Consider the following 17,714-nt stretch of genomic DNA (forward strand, 5'->3'; position numbering starts at 1 on the left):
TAGCAGCCATTGATAGCCTTCTCCAGGAATTTATCCAACCCCCTTTTAAAGCCATCCAAATTGGTAGCCTTCACTACCTCTTGTGGAAGTGGATTTCATCGTTTAACTATGCGCTATGTGAAGAAGTACTTCCTTTTAACTGTCTTGAATGTCCCACCAATCAGTTTCATGGGATGACCCCGGGTTCTAGTATTATGGGAGAAGGAGAAAAATGTCTCCCTATCCACATTCTCCACACCATGCATAATTTTGTACACCTCTATCAGATCTCCCCTTAGCCTCCTTTTTCCAAGCTAAACAATCCCAGCTGTTGTAACCTTCCTTCATAGGGGAGATGGTCCATCCTCTTGATCATTTTAATTGTCCTTTTCTGAACTTTTTCCAGTTCTATACTATCTTTTAAGTATGGTGCCCAAAACTGTACACATTATTCCAGATGTGGCCGCACCATAGATTTGTATAAAGGCAATATGATATTGGCAGTTTTATGCTCAATTCCTTTCTAATTATGCTTAACATGGAGTTTGCCAACTGGGTTGACATTTTCATGGAGCTTTCCACCACAACCTCAAGTTCTCTTTCTTGGTCGGTCTCTGCTAGCTCAGATCCCATCAAGGTTGTACCTGAAGTTGGGTTTTTTTTGGCCCAGCGTGCATCAATTACACTTGCTTACATTCTAATGAAGAAACTGCATGAGCATTCAGATCAAACCGAAAAGAGACGAAAACTGTCTCATTTGTATAGCAGTTTTGAACTTCAATTTTCTTTTTTATTTCAATAGAGGTGGTGTTCTCCAGCACGGCACTTCTGTATTCCCAATGTGGTGATAGTAATCTAGCTCTTTAAGAAAACACAGAACAATGGCAGGATCCAAAGAACCCAGTGAATGTGTACAGGCCAGTGCTTCTCTTCCAGCTACAGCGTCTTGTACTATATTGAGTGTGACTTCAGAAGATCTTTGGCATTTAGGGGTGTCTTCAGCACCCCTAGTGATTGTAGTGGGAATAAGGAAACTGAGAAGCCCTTTGTGTTTTAGCCTATGTATCCAAACACAATGCCAAGATCAAAGACTGCCATGAGAACATAACCCCACAGACTGTAGGCTTAGAGGAGTCACCCAGACCAGAAAACCAAGCTATTTCACACTCACGCATACACAAAAAGCCCAAGATCAAAAGTGAGGGGTGCTACTTACCATCTGGGGAGAATTGATCCCTCTCAAACACCGTTATGCAGAGCACATCCTGTTCTAAATCTTTGATAAAGAACTGGCAGTTAGAATTCCATTTGGGGTTGAGACTGTCCTGTATTGTCTTAGTAATATGACACTGAGAGCCCATTGTCACTTCACAGTATGGGTTACTTTTTCCTAAAAGAAGAATGTAGATAGATTCACAGCTATGATTACATATTGGTATACACAGATTTAGTCAGTTGCTTCTGTGGCTTTCACAAGAGACTCAGAAGGGCGTGCTCTATCTCCACCGCTTGCATTTAAACAAGAACATGTTACCCGGCTGTCTATGTGACTCCCCAAAACCAAATCTGGCATCACACCAGGTTAAACACTGTATCAGGCCTGAAAAACTTGTAAGCCCATAAGTAGGGCTGAATCCAAATGGCCTCTGAATTTTGCAGCCTCATTCATGGCTGGTGAATTTGAAGAGCCATTTCTCTCCCCATTGTGTGCGTATGTATGTGTATATTTGTTTCAATAAACCTGTGTGTTTGTTTTAGTAAAGTGGGTGGACTTCCCAGACTGCAACACATAGTGGGTGGGACGTGATTGTCTAGTTGGGAATGGTGGTGGTGGTGGTGGATCACATAGTCTTTATCATGTGAAAGCCACTAACGTTCTTTTAAAAGAGACAGGCTGTACCAGTCTATATAAGATTAATCAAATGCCATTTTACAAAGTTCACATTTTCTCCCAGCAATTTGTTGTACATTAAACAGATTAAAACATCCAAAGGGGGTTCCCTTTTTTTTTGTCACACTGTAAAGGAAAGAAAGAAAGGACGTTCTTACCGTGGGATCTGCAAGGCTTCAGTTCAATCCCTTCAACAATGTTCACCATTAACCTTCCAATGCCTGTTGCCCTTTGGGACCGGACTGTGGCAAGAACAGGCAAGATTCATTAAAACACTCTTCTGATATTTTGGGGAAAACTTATAAATACTGTACCCCCACTGCAGTACCTAAGTAGGCCTTCTCCCTCTTCTTCTTCTCTGTTTCTATGTAAAGCTCAGAAGCAGCTTTGATTTTCTGAACCCAAGCCGTCCTTGAAAAAGAGAAGGAGAAAATGCAGATTAGGCAGGCTGATTGGACACAGATTACGATGACTGAGATGAAGACATTAACTTGCTTGTGTTGGTCTAGTTCTTGGGGCCAGGCTGCATGTGACGAACAGGATCTGTGATTATCTTTTGAAATGTTAATAGCAGTGCCAGGCTTTCCAATTCAGATTAGGACAGTGGTACTGGGAGAGGGAAGGTTTAATTCTTCTCTTTGCACTGTTTTCCCTATTAAAATTGCCCCCTGACTCAAAGCTGCTAATTTGTCCCTTAGGCAGACACATACCGATAGCCATGTGGTTGCTGTGAAGATAAAAATGGGGGAAAGTAAAAGAAATCATTGATAGCATCAAATGCCGGCAGAATCCTCTTGTGAAACAAAGTGTGTGTCCTGTATGAGTACAAGAGCTTTCATATGTTCCAGATCTGCTCAGTGCTAATATAGCTGTATTTTACCTTTCGTTTATACTTTCAGCACGAAGTGTGTAGACTCGATCAATGTGAGAAATGTGGAAGATGGGCTCATCTCCAGAAGGATCCGTGGGCAGTTTTACCAGGACTTCATTTAGAAAAATGGGCTGCAGAAATATTAGGCAACATTAGATTAGGCCAACTCAGAATCAATGCTGTCTAACAGGTGTCAAGGTAAGCATACAACTAACTGGCATATTCTTGAGTAAGTATTATTTTGCTACTTTCACAAAAATAATTTGCAGTATATTAGAATTAAATCAAAATCGGTAACCTCCAGTATGAGAATATGGCATACTTGCAAATATGCATCTGCTCCATTTCCACTATGACGGTCAATATAGAGTACCGGACTGCAACTCTCTAAGACAAATGGTTCCAAAGCTGCTATAGCAAGACTTCAAAAGTTTTTTTTAAAAAAAACTAGTCATAGCACTTTGAAGCATCAGCATTGTCCCGGCCAACATGATCTATGGAAAAGGAACAGAGCATGATGTGCCTTAAGGTTCTCTGAAGCAGGGATCCCAAAGAAAAAAAGTCCAATCCAGCAAATGATCTAGCAGAGTGGTTATACCTTAATATCATGCACTCTTTGTTAAAAGTATGAAATATGCCACATGTATAAATTTACCCCACACTAAATATTATTTTTATGTGGATCCCAGTGATCAATGCCTCTCCCCCAGGGTGCGGGCAGGAGGCTAACAAATGTATTATGCTGTCTTTTAGTCCATGAGCCGTATGTGAGAAAGAATTCAATATGTGAATTTTAGCAATAAACACAGCACAGGAGACAGAAAATAGAGATAGACCTGCAGCAATAATGCAGTTTTGTGTGTAGTCACAATTTATATACATCTCACTGAGGGCCATCTCCGCCATGCACTAAGGTGACCTGCTTAAGGTAGCACCAGCAGGACAGAATACAATACCCAAGGTGCTTTGCGTGGTCAGTCACCAACACCTCCAGTACAGTATCCTCTTAAAGTTGTCACAGCATTACACCTGCTCCAATACTTGTTTGAGTGTCAGACACTGTCAAAAGTACTACCACCTTGCCAATAAGAGCCAAAATATGCATAAATGAATAAGGAAGTAGAGATGTGCACGTCAAACTAAACTTTGGGTGACTCTAAATTATATACCCAGACCTCAGGGGTGAGTGGCCGCTACAAGACACAGGGCCCATTGAGAAGACACCTTAAACCATGGCTTTAACCACGGTGAATAAGGCTTTTTGCTTTATTCACCATGATTAAAGCCGTGGTTTAAGGTGTCTTCTGAACACAGCCCGGCTTTCTGGCTTAACCACCATGGTTAAAGCCATGGTTTAAGGTGTCTTCTGAACAGGCCCACAACAACATTGCATTTTTCCCAGTGCTTTGTTGAGGCACTGTCAGGCATGGCACCCACTAGCAAAGGACTAAATGTTTTGTTGGGAAGGAAGACAGTGACCTGGTTCACATAACACATTAACCCACGGTGGGTTGTCACCCTTGTTTGTTTCAGAGTAGCTTGTTGTGATGTCCAAACCTGAGAACCAACCTGAGAAACCATGGTTTGTTGCTCAATTGTTCAGGGTGGCTTGTTTTTACCGTGGCTTATTGTGATGTGCAAACTGGCCCACTGTCAGGTATAGCAGCCCATGGCAATAATACCCAATGTACTAAAAATAGATAAGGAACTGGGGTGTATACAACCTAAACTCAGCTATATATCAAAACTCCAGTGCAGTGGCCTCTTCGAGACGCCTAGCATGGTATCTGGCCCAATGCTTCATTGGAATGCAAGACACTTTCAAGCATGGCAACCACATGCAAATAATACCCAGTGTATGCAGAAATGAATATGGAACTGGAGGTGTGCAGCTCAGAATAAACCCTGAGCCTCTCCAAACCATATAGCCACAGGGGAGTGTCCTCTGTGACTGGTATACCATTGTGCCTGGCAAGACGTTTTGTTGGGTCACAGGTCAATAGCAAGGGCCCATATGTACACTGGCTGTGATGACCTAATTCTTTGCTGAGAAATGCAAAAACTTCGCCTAAGACCATTGAAATTTCAGTAATCCTTATGTATGACAGAACCAGTGGATTGGGCAAAATCAACGAGGCAAAGCAGCATCCATTTTGAAGAAGGTCACAATTCCTGGAAAATATTCCATCAGCATAGACAGCTCTCAAATGACACACAATGGTTGCAATCTATTAGGGAAAGCTATTTCAAAGAGATCTGAGGTTACCAAGCCCACAGAGCGGGCTTGGAAGAGGAAATGTGAATCTTAATGGCAACCAAAGTGGAAAAACTTTAGCCCAGCTCATGAGAAATCCTATGAACCCATATGCCATTAGAAGGCTTGCAAAGGCCTATTCAGTGTCCTTAATTGCCCTGCTTTTTGAAGAAAACTATTTTCAGGAATAATTTAACTTTAATAACAGTAGTGGCATTATATACTTCACTTTATGTGCCATAAATAGAATAAATATCTAGTTTTCCAGTGAACGTTTATCTATAAATCAATGTATGATTCATACAGTATCAATTTGCACATATAATCCAAGAGGTTTGCAAGTTTATATTTGGGTTACTAATGTTTGGAGTTAATATTAGTCCAGTGATGGATATAAATGATTTTACAGAGAGACTTGCATGTTTAGGGAAATTTTCTAGCGAACCGTTGCATGTATAGGACTTTGTAATATATTGTGAAACTGCACACTCCTTGTTTTATCAATTTTTAATTTATTTATTTGCCTATATGCATTCTATTTAAATTTCTTATCTAATTCTATTGGGACTTCAAACTACCACTGGGAACATTCTCTTGATGTAGAAGGATATAAGGGGGAAATCCTCGGGGGTGGGCAAGAAATGCCAGAAACAGCCCAGTGAAGACCCAGCATGCTCAGCTGCCACTAGCTGACTGCTGGGTGGAGAGGAGGACAACAGAAAATCAGGGTGGAAGGGGAATGGAATAGACCAGGGGTGGGCAAAAGGTAGATCTGGATCTACTGGTAGTTCCCTGGGTGATTTGCTGTGGATTAGCAAGGTTGTTTTTTTTACTCTCAATTGTTTAGCAATAGCAGCAACAAAATCTGCCAAAATTATGCTGCTGAAATGAAGAAAACTTGGAGTAATCAGGAGTAGATATTTGTGTGGAAAAGTTGTGACCTCCATTCAACTCTACCCAAAACAAATTCTTGGGCTCAGAATACTTTAATCCTAAGGTATGTCTTTTGTACTAGGTTCCACTTGGTGGATCTTGGAGTTCTAGTGAAAAACAAAGGTGATCCCAGAAGCCCGATGTCTGCCCAACCTTGGAATAGAGCATCATGGAAGGCTGCTGGGTGACTGCCTGACTGAACAGGAGGTCCTGTTTGTTATCCACAATTGCCTACTGATATGGTTCTGTTTTTGTGTAATTCCTTCTATTGGCATTCATAAACTTTACTGACAGAGAAACAGGAAATATATTTCACCACACTACCCCCATGGGAATATGGTATCCCAAAGGCCAATCCAAACATATGAACAAAACCAGATCAAGTAAGAAAGCCTCTGTGGCTAGTTAACAAAATCCTGGCCTCTAACAGAGTACAGATTTTCTTTAGGGTCATGATACAAATAACCATTAGAGCTCTCTGCCTGCTTGGTAACAAATGCAAATATTTGTGGGTTTCTAACCTGGGCCTTGATCCAGATAAAACTTTTTGGCTGGGCCAATCCACATGCACACTTTAGCACAATGAACCTTGGTTTGGAGGGAGGAGAGACTCGATAGCTAAAAATGTAGTTAGTAATGTTTTTGCTTATTACAATGCTGAATTATGTTTCAACTTTCCTCCCACTCACTGGGCGAATCATAGCCAAATAGCAACCTGTCCTTTTTTTCTTTTGCCCTCTCACTGATATAGAAACATTTCACCCATTACACGGCAACAAACCGAAGTTTGTTTGTAGTTCAAGTATATACTCAGTAGCCAATAACATGATATACATGTTTTCAAATACCTATTTTGTTGCATTCTCACTTCGCATTGTCAGATGTACTCTTAAAATAATTTTAAATACATGCATAAAAAGTTAGGCTTCCCTTCCCCACCCGAAATACTGTATGTTTTGTACTTTTACAAACCTTGGATATAGCTGAGCATTCTGAGAACTCCCTCTTGTTTCTCAGAGCTCCTGTTTGAGCTATAATTCCGTCAGCACTCACAGATGAGTACATTATTATATAGAAGGGGGGCCTTGCAATGAAATGTTACACTGTGGAGTACACTTATGTTCAGAATTCCAGGCATCCCAGATTTTTTTCTCTATTTGATTTTTTTTTCTGAGGGTGGGGTGGACCCACTTGTGCCTAATCCCAGATACATTGAAGTCTTGGAGATCTCCATTGGTGTTTATGAGCAGCTCTCTCTTTTGTCCCTGGGGACATTTCAAAATAGCTACTCAGTATAAATCAGGAAATAATTGATCCAGACAATAAGATGATTCTGTCTACCCTTTTTATGTCTTTGTGTTTCTTTTCTCCGCCTCCTTGCCCAGCCATTCCATTCAATTTCCCCTCTACCTGGTTTTCATTTCTGCCCTATCCACTTCATTCCATTATGCCTCCCACTCAATTGTCAGTCATTTTTCCTCTCAGTCTGTCAATATTTCATACCATTGTTATCATTAGGTTGAAAACATCAACAAATAACCTAGTTAAGCTGGTGGTGAAAGATCTGAGAAAATACCCCTCACATGGCAACTGGATAGAAAGGTGTGAAGCCAAGCTAACACAATTCAGAATAGATCCTAAAACGATATTAGAAGGAAATATAGACCAACAATGCATGGCGATTAGACAAACATTGAGGAATTATTTTGGTAAGCTTGATATTAATGCAATTAAAGCTTCCAAATTCTCCAATATTTATCCTTTCATAAAATTAAAGCATAGAGAAGAAAAATACCTAATTGAAATTACGAATCCAGTCTTGCATAAAGCTCTTACAAGCCTGAGAATGCAGACAACGCAGACGAATTTTAGAGAAGGAAGATTTAATAATATACCCAGAGATCAAAGAATTTGCTGTTGTGGAGAACAAGAGGTGGAGGATTCTGTTCACTATATATTATACTGCAGATTATACAATAGCCCTAGGAATAAATATTTAGCTAGGTATTTGGCCCCTATGGTGCATTTAACAGACCAAGCGAAATTAGGCTACCTACTAACGGCAGAGAAATCAACCCTACTGAATTTGGCTTATTTTGCGGTAAGAGCTGCAAAAATTAGGAAGGAACACGTTCAGGTGGATGATTGTAAACAATAGGTATACCGTAGATATACAGAGTACAATGAGAAATTAGGATATGTTTACTGTAGAAGATGTGTGCTGATGGGAGTAATTGCTGTACGGACTTCAGCTAATTTTAATTTTTTATGTAATGTGTGATAATATGTGTTCGGCTAAAACCCATTCAGGGTAGCCATGAATAAAATTTGTATTTGTATTTGTTATCATTAGGCAGTTTTTAGGCTTCTCTTGCAACTTAAGGGTTTTTTTCCTCACTTAAAATCTTTTCTGCCCCTTGGGTTACCACGATGTCGCTGATACCTTCCTATTGTTCATTGGTGGTGCTGTTTTGGCTACATGTGTGAAGAAGAACTTGCTTACACATTGGAAGGAATACCTGTGGGAAGCATCCCACTGTATGTACAGTACACACAGCAGAACAGCCACATTGCAGTTTATTACAGATTATGATATAATGTGGTTTTCCTACATGGCAGAGATATCCATATAAGAATTGCCTTGCATGATGTGACCTATATGCAGCAACAGTTATTGTCAACACACTTTAATCTGAAAAAAGCCTTTGGATTTTTATCAAAATCTCTGTATTTACCTTGAAAAGCGATACTTACCGTTTTGTACATTTTATACTGCAGATTAGACTTGGGGCTGAACACCTTGTCTGTGCCAGATGAGCCAAGAGGCTTTATGATCTGTGTCAGCAGGAGGAAGTCATTGAAGAGAAAGCCATACAGTTCCTTGTTGCTCTTGGCTTTGTAAAGTTTCCCACTGTGCAGAAATTTGCGCGGCCCCAAGCAGTTCGTAACAGAATTAAAAACAAGTTGCTGACGGGGAACAACAACAACAAAAAAAACACCAGCAGTGAGATATATAAAAGTATACTAGCCATGCTATTGTTGTATGCAGCTGAAATTCTGACAATAGTTTTGGTCTCACCATAACTGATTTTCTTCTCTGATGCTCCACATTAGCATAGGAAGCAGGAGGGGTGTACAGAACTAATGAGTTGTTAAAGATAGTGTAAATTAAAAATGCATTGAACCAGTTTTGCTACTGGGTGACCTCTTTCCTGCTGCTGCCTCCACTGGCACCATTAGCACATCACGCTAAGCCACAGACTAGTGCAATGCACCCAAGGGACAAGGTGCACGGAGCCTTGAGCTCACGCCCTTCTCCTTTCCCCTCTTCCTCCAGCATTGCTGAGTGGAGGGCTCCGAAAGTTTTTGTTTGTGCTTTTGGTTAACAACAGCTTCACCTGTCATCCAAACCAGGCACTATGTTTAACATTAACCATGGCTAGTTTAAACAAGCCTGTTTTAGGAATCATGGTATGAAACTGGCCTATTTTAAGCAAACGATAGTTAATGTTAACCACAGTTTGTTGCTCTAAACAACATAAAAAACTGCAATTAAGAAAAAGCGAAAGCAAAAATGTCTGAATTTGCCCTCCTAGCCAAGCAGGAAAAGAGGGAAGGGGGTGGGAGAGAATACACAAGCCTGAATCTCACTGTGGCAAATTATTCCTCACACATGTCATGCTAAACCATGGTTTAGTGTTACATGTGAATGTTGTGTCTGTGTGAATTTTAGTCTGTGAGCTCCTTGGGATAAGAACTTGTCTTCTTGTTTTTACAGGCCCAAACTTCATGTTTTAAAACACAATGCATGTTGATGGCATTTAGTAAGCAAATAAACAAACAAATAAAATGTGAAACAGCACTGGGTGGCATTTTGCTACAATAGCCTCACATAGCTACTTTTCTGGAATGACTATCTTATAATTTCCAGGAATTTCTCAATTACCTTTGCATAATATAGAAAGTTATTCCTCTTTGTATAGTTCACAAATGGCACTTATTGGTGCTTTCTGAATTTTGGAGAAAAGAGATTTCCACCCCAACATAGTTTATGTAGAAACAGTGCATAATTCTCCTGGTGTAACACTGCTACTATGAAGAGAAGTTATGGATGGAAGGAAAGCTGTGGATCTAGTTTCATCACAGGAAGATTAAGCAAAGCATCATGGAACAGGATCAAGGAGAAAGGAGACAGGGGGAAGAAAATCAGTAGTAGTAGAAAATATGCCCAATGAAGAGCAGGACAAAATTGCAAGGACTTAACACTATCCCTTAAGAGAGTGAGTTTTATCAGCATTGTTCCATAAGCCATCTTTTCTGGAAAATTAGTAAACACAATCTGATTCTATGCATTTCAGCTGTACCTCTGATAGTCCTTCACACTGAACGTGAGCCTGGATCCATTCTAGTCTGTCTGAGTTTTCCTTCTCACGCACACCTTCATTGACTTGTGAACACAATTCTTCTGCTTTTTCCAAAGCATGCTTCAAGTGGCTGTGATCAGGGTGGTTTTCAGGAGTATTTTCTAATATCTACAGAAAAATAAACCGGTGCAATTCCTTACAAAAGTACAAATCTATTCAACAGAGCAATAGAAAAATACATTAAATTAAGAAGCCAGCAAAATTACAAAGTAAAAGTTACTAAATAAATCCTCCCCTAAAGGGGGGAACCATTACTGTCTCTTGATTGCCAAAATGCTATAAAGATGAACTCTCTTCAGAGCAATCTCATTTTTGTCATCCCTGTCTTATTCTATTATAATCCAGAATTTCATTATCTTTACAATCCCCAGGCCTTACATAACCATTCATTTAAAAGTCTATGGAACTGATCAGTCCTCACTTGAGTTCCTGCCCTGTGCAGCAGTACGGGGTCCATCCCTCTAATAAAACTACATGTTGGTGGTGAAGTAAGAGGGGGAAGAGAACAGCCATCTTACCCCCAACTTGTATACAGTTTAGGTCACTAATAGATGGGAATGACTTGGAGTAAGAAGCGGGGGGACTTCTCTTTCACAATATCCCCTTTTCCGATGTGCCTTGCATAATGTCTCAATGACCAATGACCATGCTGGCTGGGAGATGGGAGTTGTAGTCAAGCACATCTGGAGGGCCACAGGTTCACCACCCCTGCTCTAGAGTAACTGTACTAAACACCAGATGAGTCGACAGTTAAAGAAGTATGGATCCCAAAGGAAAAAAAGAATCAGACATTGGTTTAATTATAGCAGTTCTGCCACAGTATTTCCATCCATTAGCAAAAGGACTTACATTTTTAATTATCAGAGGATATCGCGTTACACGTTGCATAGGTTTTAGTAGAAAGCTTGACAAGGGCATCCCTTTACAGTGAGGATCCATAGCTAGCCTCTGAAATATTAAGAAAGCAAAACGTATCGGCAGCCTCTTTGTTAAAGTCATACACAAGCATTGTTTCAAAAAGCCAAAAGTAAACCGCGGGGTTTCTACTTGTTGTCTACGTTCAGCTAAAAGCGGCTTCCTTGCAAAGGTGAGGACATCATGCCAGGAAGCATTTCCAGTAGTTTCCAGTGGCTTCACATTGTCCTATTTCCTTCAGAGCTTTGACCAAGGCTGGGTATCATCTACATGCCATGAAAGGCTGTTTGTGGCTGGAGCTATGCACAGAGTTCTTTGAATGGCACATTTAAAGCAATACTTTTATTTGATGTTGGTGCGTGTGTGGAGGGTATTATGTGATCTCAAACACTGTTTCCCCTAGCTGGCACAGATAAGTTAACTTAAAAATAAGGGCTCTATCACAAGAAATTGCTGTTTGCTGGATCCCTGATCCATTAACCTTAGTTAATCATGTGCCTCAATAGAACAAATGTTTTTAGGGCTGTGACTCCTTTCCATGATACTCCAGTTATGTAACGTGCCATTTTGGTTCACATTACATTCAAGGTACATAACACTCAAGATTTCGTATCTTCACCTTCCTAAACTCCTGTATCAGATTATCTATCCACACAGATAATTACATACAGATTATCTAACTCTTTTCCTAAGAAGAGAGAATGCAAGAGTTGCTTGCTTGACACACACACATCCCACTGACTGGTCACTGAAATACAGAACGCTTGAAATAATGCTGCTATTTCACTTGCCAAGTCATGCCCAACCCCGCACCCCTCCATATTCTTGGCCTTCCCAGAATATACACTAGGAGACACATGGACAAAGTTAAAGCCAATCCATGTAAGCAAGACAGAAACAACATGGGGCGGTATCCAATTAAGTCCTCCAATCAGCAGATGCCCTACAGACATTCTGCTGCACACAAGTGCAGGGCTGGGTGGGGAAGTATCCTACCTCTAATATTTATTCCCGTATTTTCCCACAGTTGTTTTTCTTGGCCTATTCGTATGCTCTCACTCACTACCGACTTCACTGTCTACTTATAGTAAAAGTCCAGGATTTCTCGGCAAGTTTACTGTTCAAAGCGCTCTATTGCTACCATTGATGTGACCAACATTGGTATGCTCTTACTTTAACAAATTCCTTGAACTCGGGGACTTCATCTGTTTTCTGCTGGATGAGGGCTGCACCGTTCAGCTGACAGCTGCAGAAGCGAATGTAAGGCTGCATGTGTGGAAGCTGGGCAGTCAGGATATCTCCTATCATTTTGACAGGCATCCTCTCGCCTGACATTTTCTTACGCACCCGCAGCGCTCTAAATACAAAGCAGAAGGGGGGGGGGGAAATGGCTGAGATGCTCCCATGGCTTCATGTTTGTATTATGTTTCCAAATAAGAGCAGTAGAGATTTGGGTGGCATCCAACCAGGGTCCCCTCTCCTGAAGGAAGGCTCTTTAATCCAGCAAAGGCTTCTGGCAATGGAATGGGAAAGGAGCAATTTCGGGTGATTTCCCCATCCACCCTGCAAAAGCTCCCATGCTCTTCCATACGGCCCTCCAACCCCCTGCAGCAGATTTGTGGGGAGGGCAAGGGTACTGCCAGGAAGAGGAAGAATCACCCCAAATCACACACCCTTCCTCATTCCATTGACGGAACCTTTAATCAATGCATGGCCAACAATTCGATATAACTCTCATTACTGTAATTAAACTTACCAAACACAAAACAGCATTTATTTATTATAAGTGTCAATGTAGAGAAGGGATTGGAAACCTCCAACCAGCAGGCCACATACAGCCAGCAGGTATCCAGCAGGCTTCTTCCCTAGGCCCTGCCCCCTCCCTCCAGATAGGGAAAATCTCTTATCTCTAATCAGTTGAAATCTCTTATCTCCAAACAGAGTGAAGAGATTTTTTTTGCTCTCCCCCCTACCCACCCCCTGCCACATTGAAAAAGCCTCCACTAGTGCAGGGAAGCATTTTTGGGGGTGGGTGGGACGGATTGCCCTCCCTAAAAAAAAAAAAAAATCATCCCTACACATGCACACACACACTGCAATCAGGGTCATTTAAAGTCCCCAATGGAGCCAATGGAAGATTTTGAAAAAAACCAATTGTCATGCATGGGACATCTGGGGTGTGTGTGCCATGCTGAGGAGGGAAGGGCTAATCCTCCACACCATGGGTGGTGTGACCCACCCTTCCAATATATATATATATATATATATATATATATATATATATATATATATATTACCTGCCCCTCCCACTGCACACACTACAATCAGTTTTTTAAAAATAAAAATCCTCCTTTGGTGCCAATGAAAACAAGTAACAACAGATGCTCTTAAATGGCTAACCGCTGTGTGGAAGGGGGTAATTTTCAGGAGGAGAAAGTATGTGTATGTGCAGATATGTGTGTGTTGTGTGTGTGTGAATGGAATCTGGGAAATCATGTTGGGTGGCCAGGTGCCAGCAATGGATGGCTCCACCTACTTTGTCAAGTGGCTTGTCCACTGCTGGCAGGTGGCACCTGAGTGATTTGCTTGGCGAGTACCAATTTGACCCTTGGATCAAAAAAGGTTCTCCACCTCTGATACAGAGGATTGTGTTAACTGTGATCGCTCATAGCTTGTTTTGAAATGGCTTATAGAAGCCTTCATCACTTCAGCATCACAAATCTGTACAAGAAAGGAAATGCAGAAGAAGAAGAAGAAGAAGAAGAAGAAGGAGGAGGAGGAGGAGGAGGAGGGAAGGAAGGAAGGAAGGAAGGAGGGAAGGAAGGAAAGATTGGGAGTTGTGTATGATGCTTAACTGTAAAATGAATATTAAAAACATTAGTTTAACTTTAATTTAAAGCTTGTGGAAATTTTTGGTGAAATACACACCATTTCTATTTTTTATAACATATAAAGCATTTTGCAACAAACAATGTTTCTCCAATGACTTGCTTCTTTCATATAAACTGCCTTTTTGCACATGTCACATTCAATCTTCAGCATGAAAGACAAAAACTTAAATACAAACCGTCATCTTCATTTCCCTTTTTTTAAATTCTTCTCAGGGAAAGGAAAGAATAAAGCACCCCACTATTTTATTGCTTGTACATGTTTTACAAAGCAACTTACTTCAGTAGTTTAATATTGCACATAATCAGTTCCTTCCAGTTTACAAAAATCATAGCAACCTCTTTTTCTGTCAACAGCTCAGAGTCCATCAGTGGCTTCTGGAAGATCTGAAGATTCAAGTGAACAATTTAAAACGCATAATAAAACTCTTCACTAAACATCATTTGCAGCCTCATCTTAAAATCTGCAAGCACTTTTAAATACCAGTGGACGGAGTTAAGTATTTGCTTAACTCTCCCCTTCAAATCAGTGGGGCTTTAATGTCCTTATCTTCAGCTGGATCATGCCCACGTCTATCACAACAGATTGAAAAAAGCAAAGTAGTCCACAAACATCGTGTTGCTTACTGGCTTCCCAGAAAGCATCTATATAGCATTGTACAGGTCACTAAAATGAACTGTTAACTATGATTTAATGACAAACCAGCCAATCTTAGTATGAATCTTGCAAGTCTCTTTTAGGGCTATAGAGTCCTTGTACACAGGGACTTCTGGAACTGTTTTTAATGTCGGGGGAGGGGGCTCAAGGCAGTCTATTAGACATTAAATTCAGAAGGGATTCCAACTGAACTGAGGTGACACAGTTCATGACAGTGAAACAGGGGTTCTACAGATGCTTTGGCCTGCAACTCCCAATAGCCCTAGCCAGCATAGCCAACAGTGAGAGATGATGGGAATTGTAGGCCAAAAATCTGCAGGGCCCCAAATTGCCCACCTCTGCTGTAATGGAATGGTAGACGAACTAGAAGCTTAATATTCAGAGGTGGCTTCTTCACTCTCAACCTCAACTCTGTCTTCCTATCTCACCCTACATTAGCAGTCAGCTCGACGCCTCCCTCCACAGGCAAGCTCTGCTCCAAGGCACATTTCAGTCGGATGCTGAGTTCTAGAAAATGGGCTATGCCTCTCTCTTCTTCATTCCTGGTAGGGGGTGGCTAAGCCTCCCTGGCCAATCTTAGGGCACTCTCTGCCCCCCTCTTCTGGAGTCCCTCCTTGTACATGATATCAAGATGACCTCTGAATGCATTTCCATTGTGATGAAACATTCTTCAAGATTGCTCCCAAGACAGGCTCTCTCCAGTGCTCACAGAGTATCTCCCCACCCCACCCCCAGCACGCACCCAGGCAGTTAAACATGCACTGTAATCAGGGCACAATACAGCATGGCCCAAAGCCCTGCTGTATTACTCATACTGCAACGCGCTCTATGTGGGGCTGCCCTTGAAGCGGCTCCAGGAGCTGGAGCTAGTGCAGAATGCTGCAGCTCGGCTGTTGTCTGGAGCTGCCCCTTTCCAGCGTGTAACTCCTCTGCTGAGGGAACTGCACTGGCTGCCTATTCGCTACCGGGCCAGGTTTAAGGTTCTTGTACTTGTGTACAAAGCCCTAAACAACTTGGGACCAGGATACCTGAGAGAGCGCCTTCTCCCTTACCAACCTGCCCGGTCACTGAGGTCATCAGAGGGCCTGCTCCTGGTGGATCCACCTAGATCCATCCTCCGATTGGAATCCACCAGGGGAAGAGCCTTCAGCGTGGTGGCGCCCCTCCTGTGGAACTCCCTGCCTCTGGAGGTCAGGCAGGCGCCAACCTTGTACTCCTTTTGGCGCCTCCTGAAAACATCTTTATTCCAAGAAGCCTTTCTTTAACATGCAGCCTTGGATTACTGTTATTTCTTCTTTTAAATTTTGTTTTAACTGTTTTTATTCTTTTTTTATTTTCATTTTACCTTGTACACTGCTCCAAAAATTTTCAATGGGGAGCGGTATATAAATATTCTAAATAAATAAATAAATAAATAATGAATTCCTATGCATTCTGTAAACATAAATGTTTACAGAACTAGTAACTCTGCTCTGGATCCTTTTCAATCTGGATTCCGTCCTTTGCATTCCACTGAAACAGCCCTTACTAAGATCACCAATGATCTTCTTACTGCCAAGTCTAAAGGCCTCTATTCCGTTCTTATTCTCCTTGATCTAACTGCAGCCTTTGACACGGTTGATCATGATCTTCTCTTAGATTCCCTTCATGACCTTGGACTTTGCGGCTCTGTCTATAACTGGTTTGCCTCCTATCTAGCGGGTCGCTCTTTCAGCGTGTTGGCTAATGGCAGCTCGTCTTCCACTTTTCCCCTTTCAGTAGGGGTTCCGCAAGGCTCGGTGCTTGGCCCGTTGTTGTTTTCTTTATACATGTTGCCCTTGGGCAATCTTATTCAATCTCATGGCCTCCAATATCATCTGTATGCCGATGATACACAATTATATCTTTCATCTGCGGAACTTTCTCCTGATATTCACGATCGTATCTTGGCATGTCTTTCAGATATCTCAGCTTGGCTGCTGCATCGTCATTTGAAACTTAATATGGCAAAGACTGAATTGCTTGTTTTTCCTCCTAAACCTTCTCCTCATCTCTCATTCTCTCTTACTGTCAATGATGTTACGCTTACTCCAGTCAAGGAGGCTTGTAGTCTTGGCTTTATATTTGATTCCTCGCTCTCCTTTATTCCTCATATTGAGGCAGTAGCTAAATCCTGCCGTTTTTTCCTGTATAATATTGCCAGGATTCGATCATTTTTGTCTGTCTCTTCTGCCAAGACGCTTGTTCATGCACTGGTTATTTCTCGGCTGGACTACTGCAACCTTCTTCTCTCTGGCCTTCCTTCCTCTCACATCAGTCCGCTGGTTTCTGTCCACCACTCTGCCGCTAAGATCATCTTCCTGGCTCGCCGCTCTGACCATGTTACCCCACTTCTGAAATCTCTTCACTGGCTTCCAATTCACTTCAGAATCCAATATAAACTTCTCCTGTTGACCTTCAAAGCTTTTCACAGTCTAGCTCCTTCCTATCTCTCCTCTCTCATCTCACACTATTGCCCCGCTCGTGCTCTTCGCTCCTCTGATGCCATGTTTCTCGCCTGCCCAAGGGCCTCTACTTCCCTTGCTCGGCTTCGTCCATTTTCTTCTGCTGCCCCTTACGCCTGGAACGCTCTTCCAGAACATTTGAGATCTACAAGTTCAATCTCAGCTTTTAAAGCTCAGCTAAAAACCTTTCTCTTTCCTAAAGCTTTTAAAACTTGATGGTGTTTGGACTTTATACTGTTAGTTTTACCCTACCCTGTGCCTGTTTACCCTACCCTGTGCCTGTTTGCATTCTCTTCCCCTCCTTATTGTTTTACCATGATTTAATTAGAATGTAAGCCTAAGCGGCAGGGTCTTGCTATTTACTGTTTTACTGTTTTACTCTGTACAGCACCATGTACATTGATGGTGCTATATAAAT

At 41.6% G+C, this 17,714-nt stretch overlaps 1 protein-coding gene across 1 annotated transcript in view; it reads right to left on the minus strand.

Annotated features, from left to right (window-relative positions):
• ITSN1 (intersectin 1) overlaps positions 1-17,714 on the minus strand; it is a 111,637-nt gene that overhangs the window by 2,752 nt on the left and 91,171 nt on the right. Inside the window, exons 30-38 of the mRNA XM_063126662.1 lie at positions 14,436-14,542; positions 12,441-12,624; positions 11,202-11,300; positions 10,293-10,460; positions 8,683-8,895; positions 2,751-2,872; positions 2,199-2,281; positions 2,029-2,112; positions 1,196-1,369 (exon numbers count right to left, since the gene is read on the minus strand). Coding sequence (XP_062982732.1) covers positions 1,196-1,369; positions 2,029-2,112; positions 2,199-2,281; positions 2,751-2,872; positions 8,683-8,895; positions 10,293-10,460; positions 11,202-11,300; positions 12,441-12,624; positions 14,436-14,542 — 1,234 coding nt within the window. The remainder of the gene's footprint in view (positions 1-1,195; positions 1,370-2,028; positions 2,113-2,198; positions 2,282-2,750; positions 2,873-8,682; positions 8,896-10,292; positions 10,461-11,201; positions 11,301-12,440; positions 12,625-14,435; positions 14,543-17,714) is intronic.

Source organism: Elgaria multicarinata, chromosome 5, assembly GCF_023053635.1.
Source record: "Elgaria multicarinata webbii isolate HBS135686 ecotype San Diego chromosome 5, rElgMul1.1.pri, whole genome shotgun sequence".
In the NCBI taxonomy this organism is placed as follows: domain Eukaryota; kingdom Metazoa; phylum Chordata; class Lepidosauria; order Squamata; family Anguidae; genus Elgaria; species Elgaria multicarinata.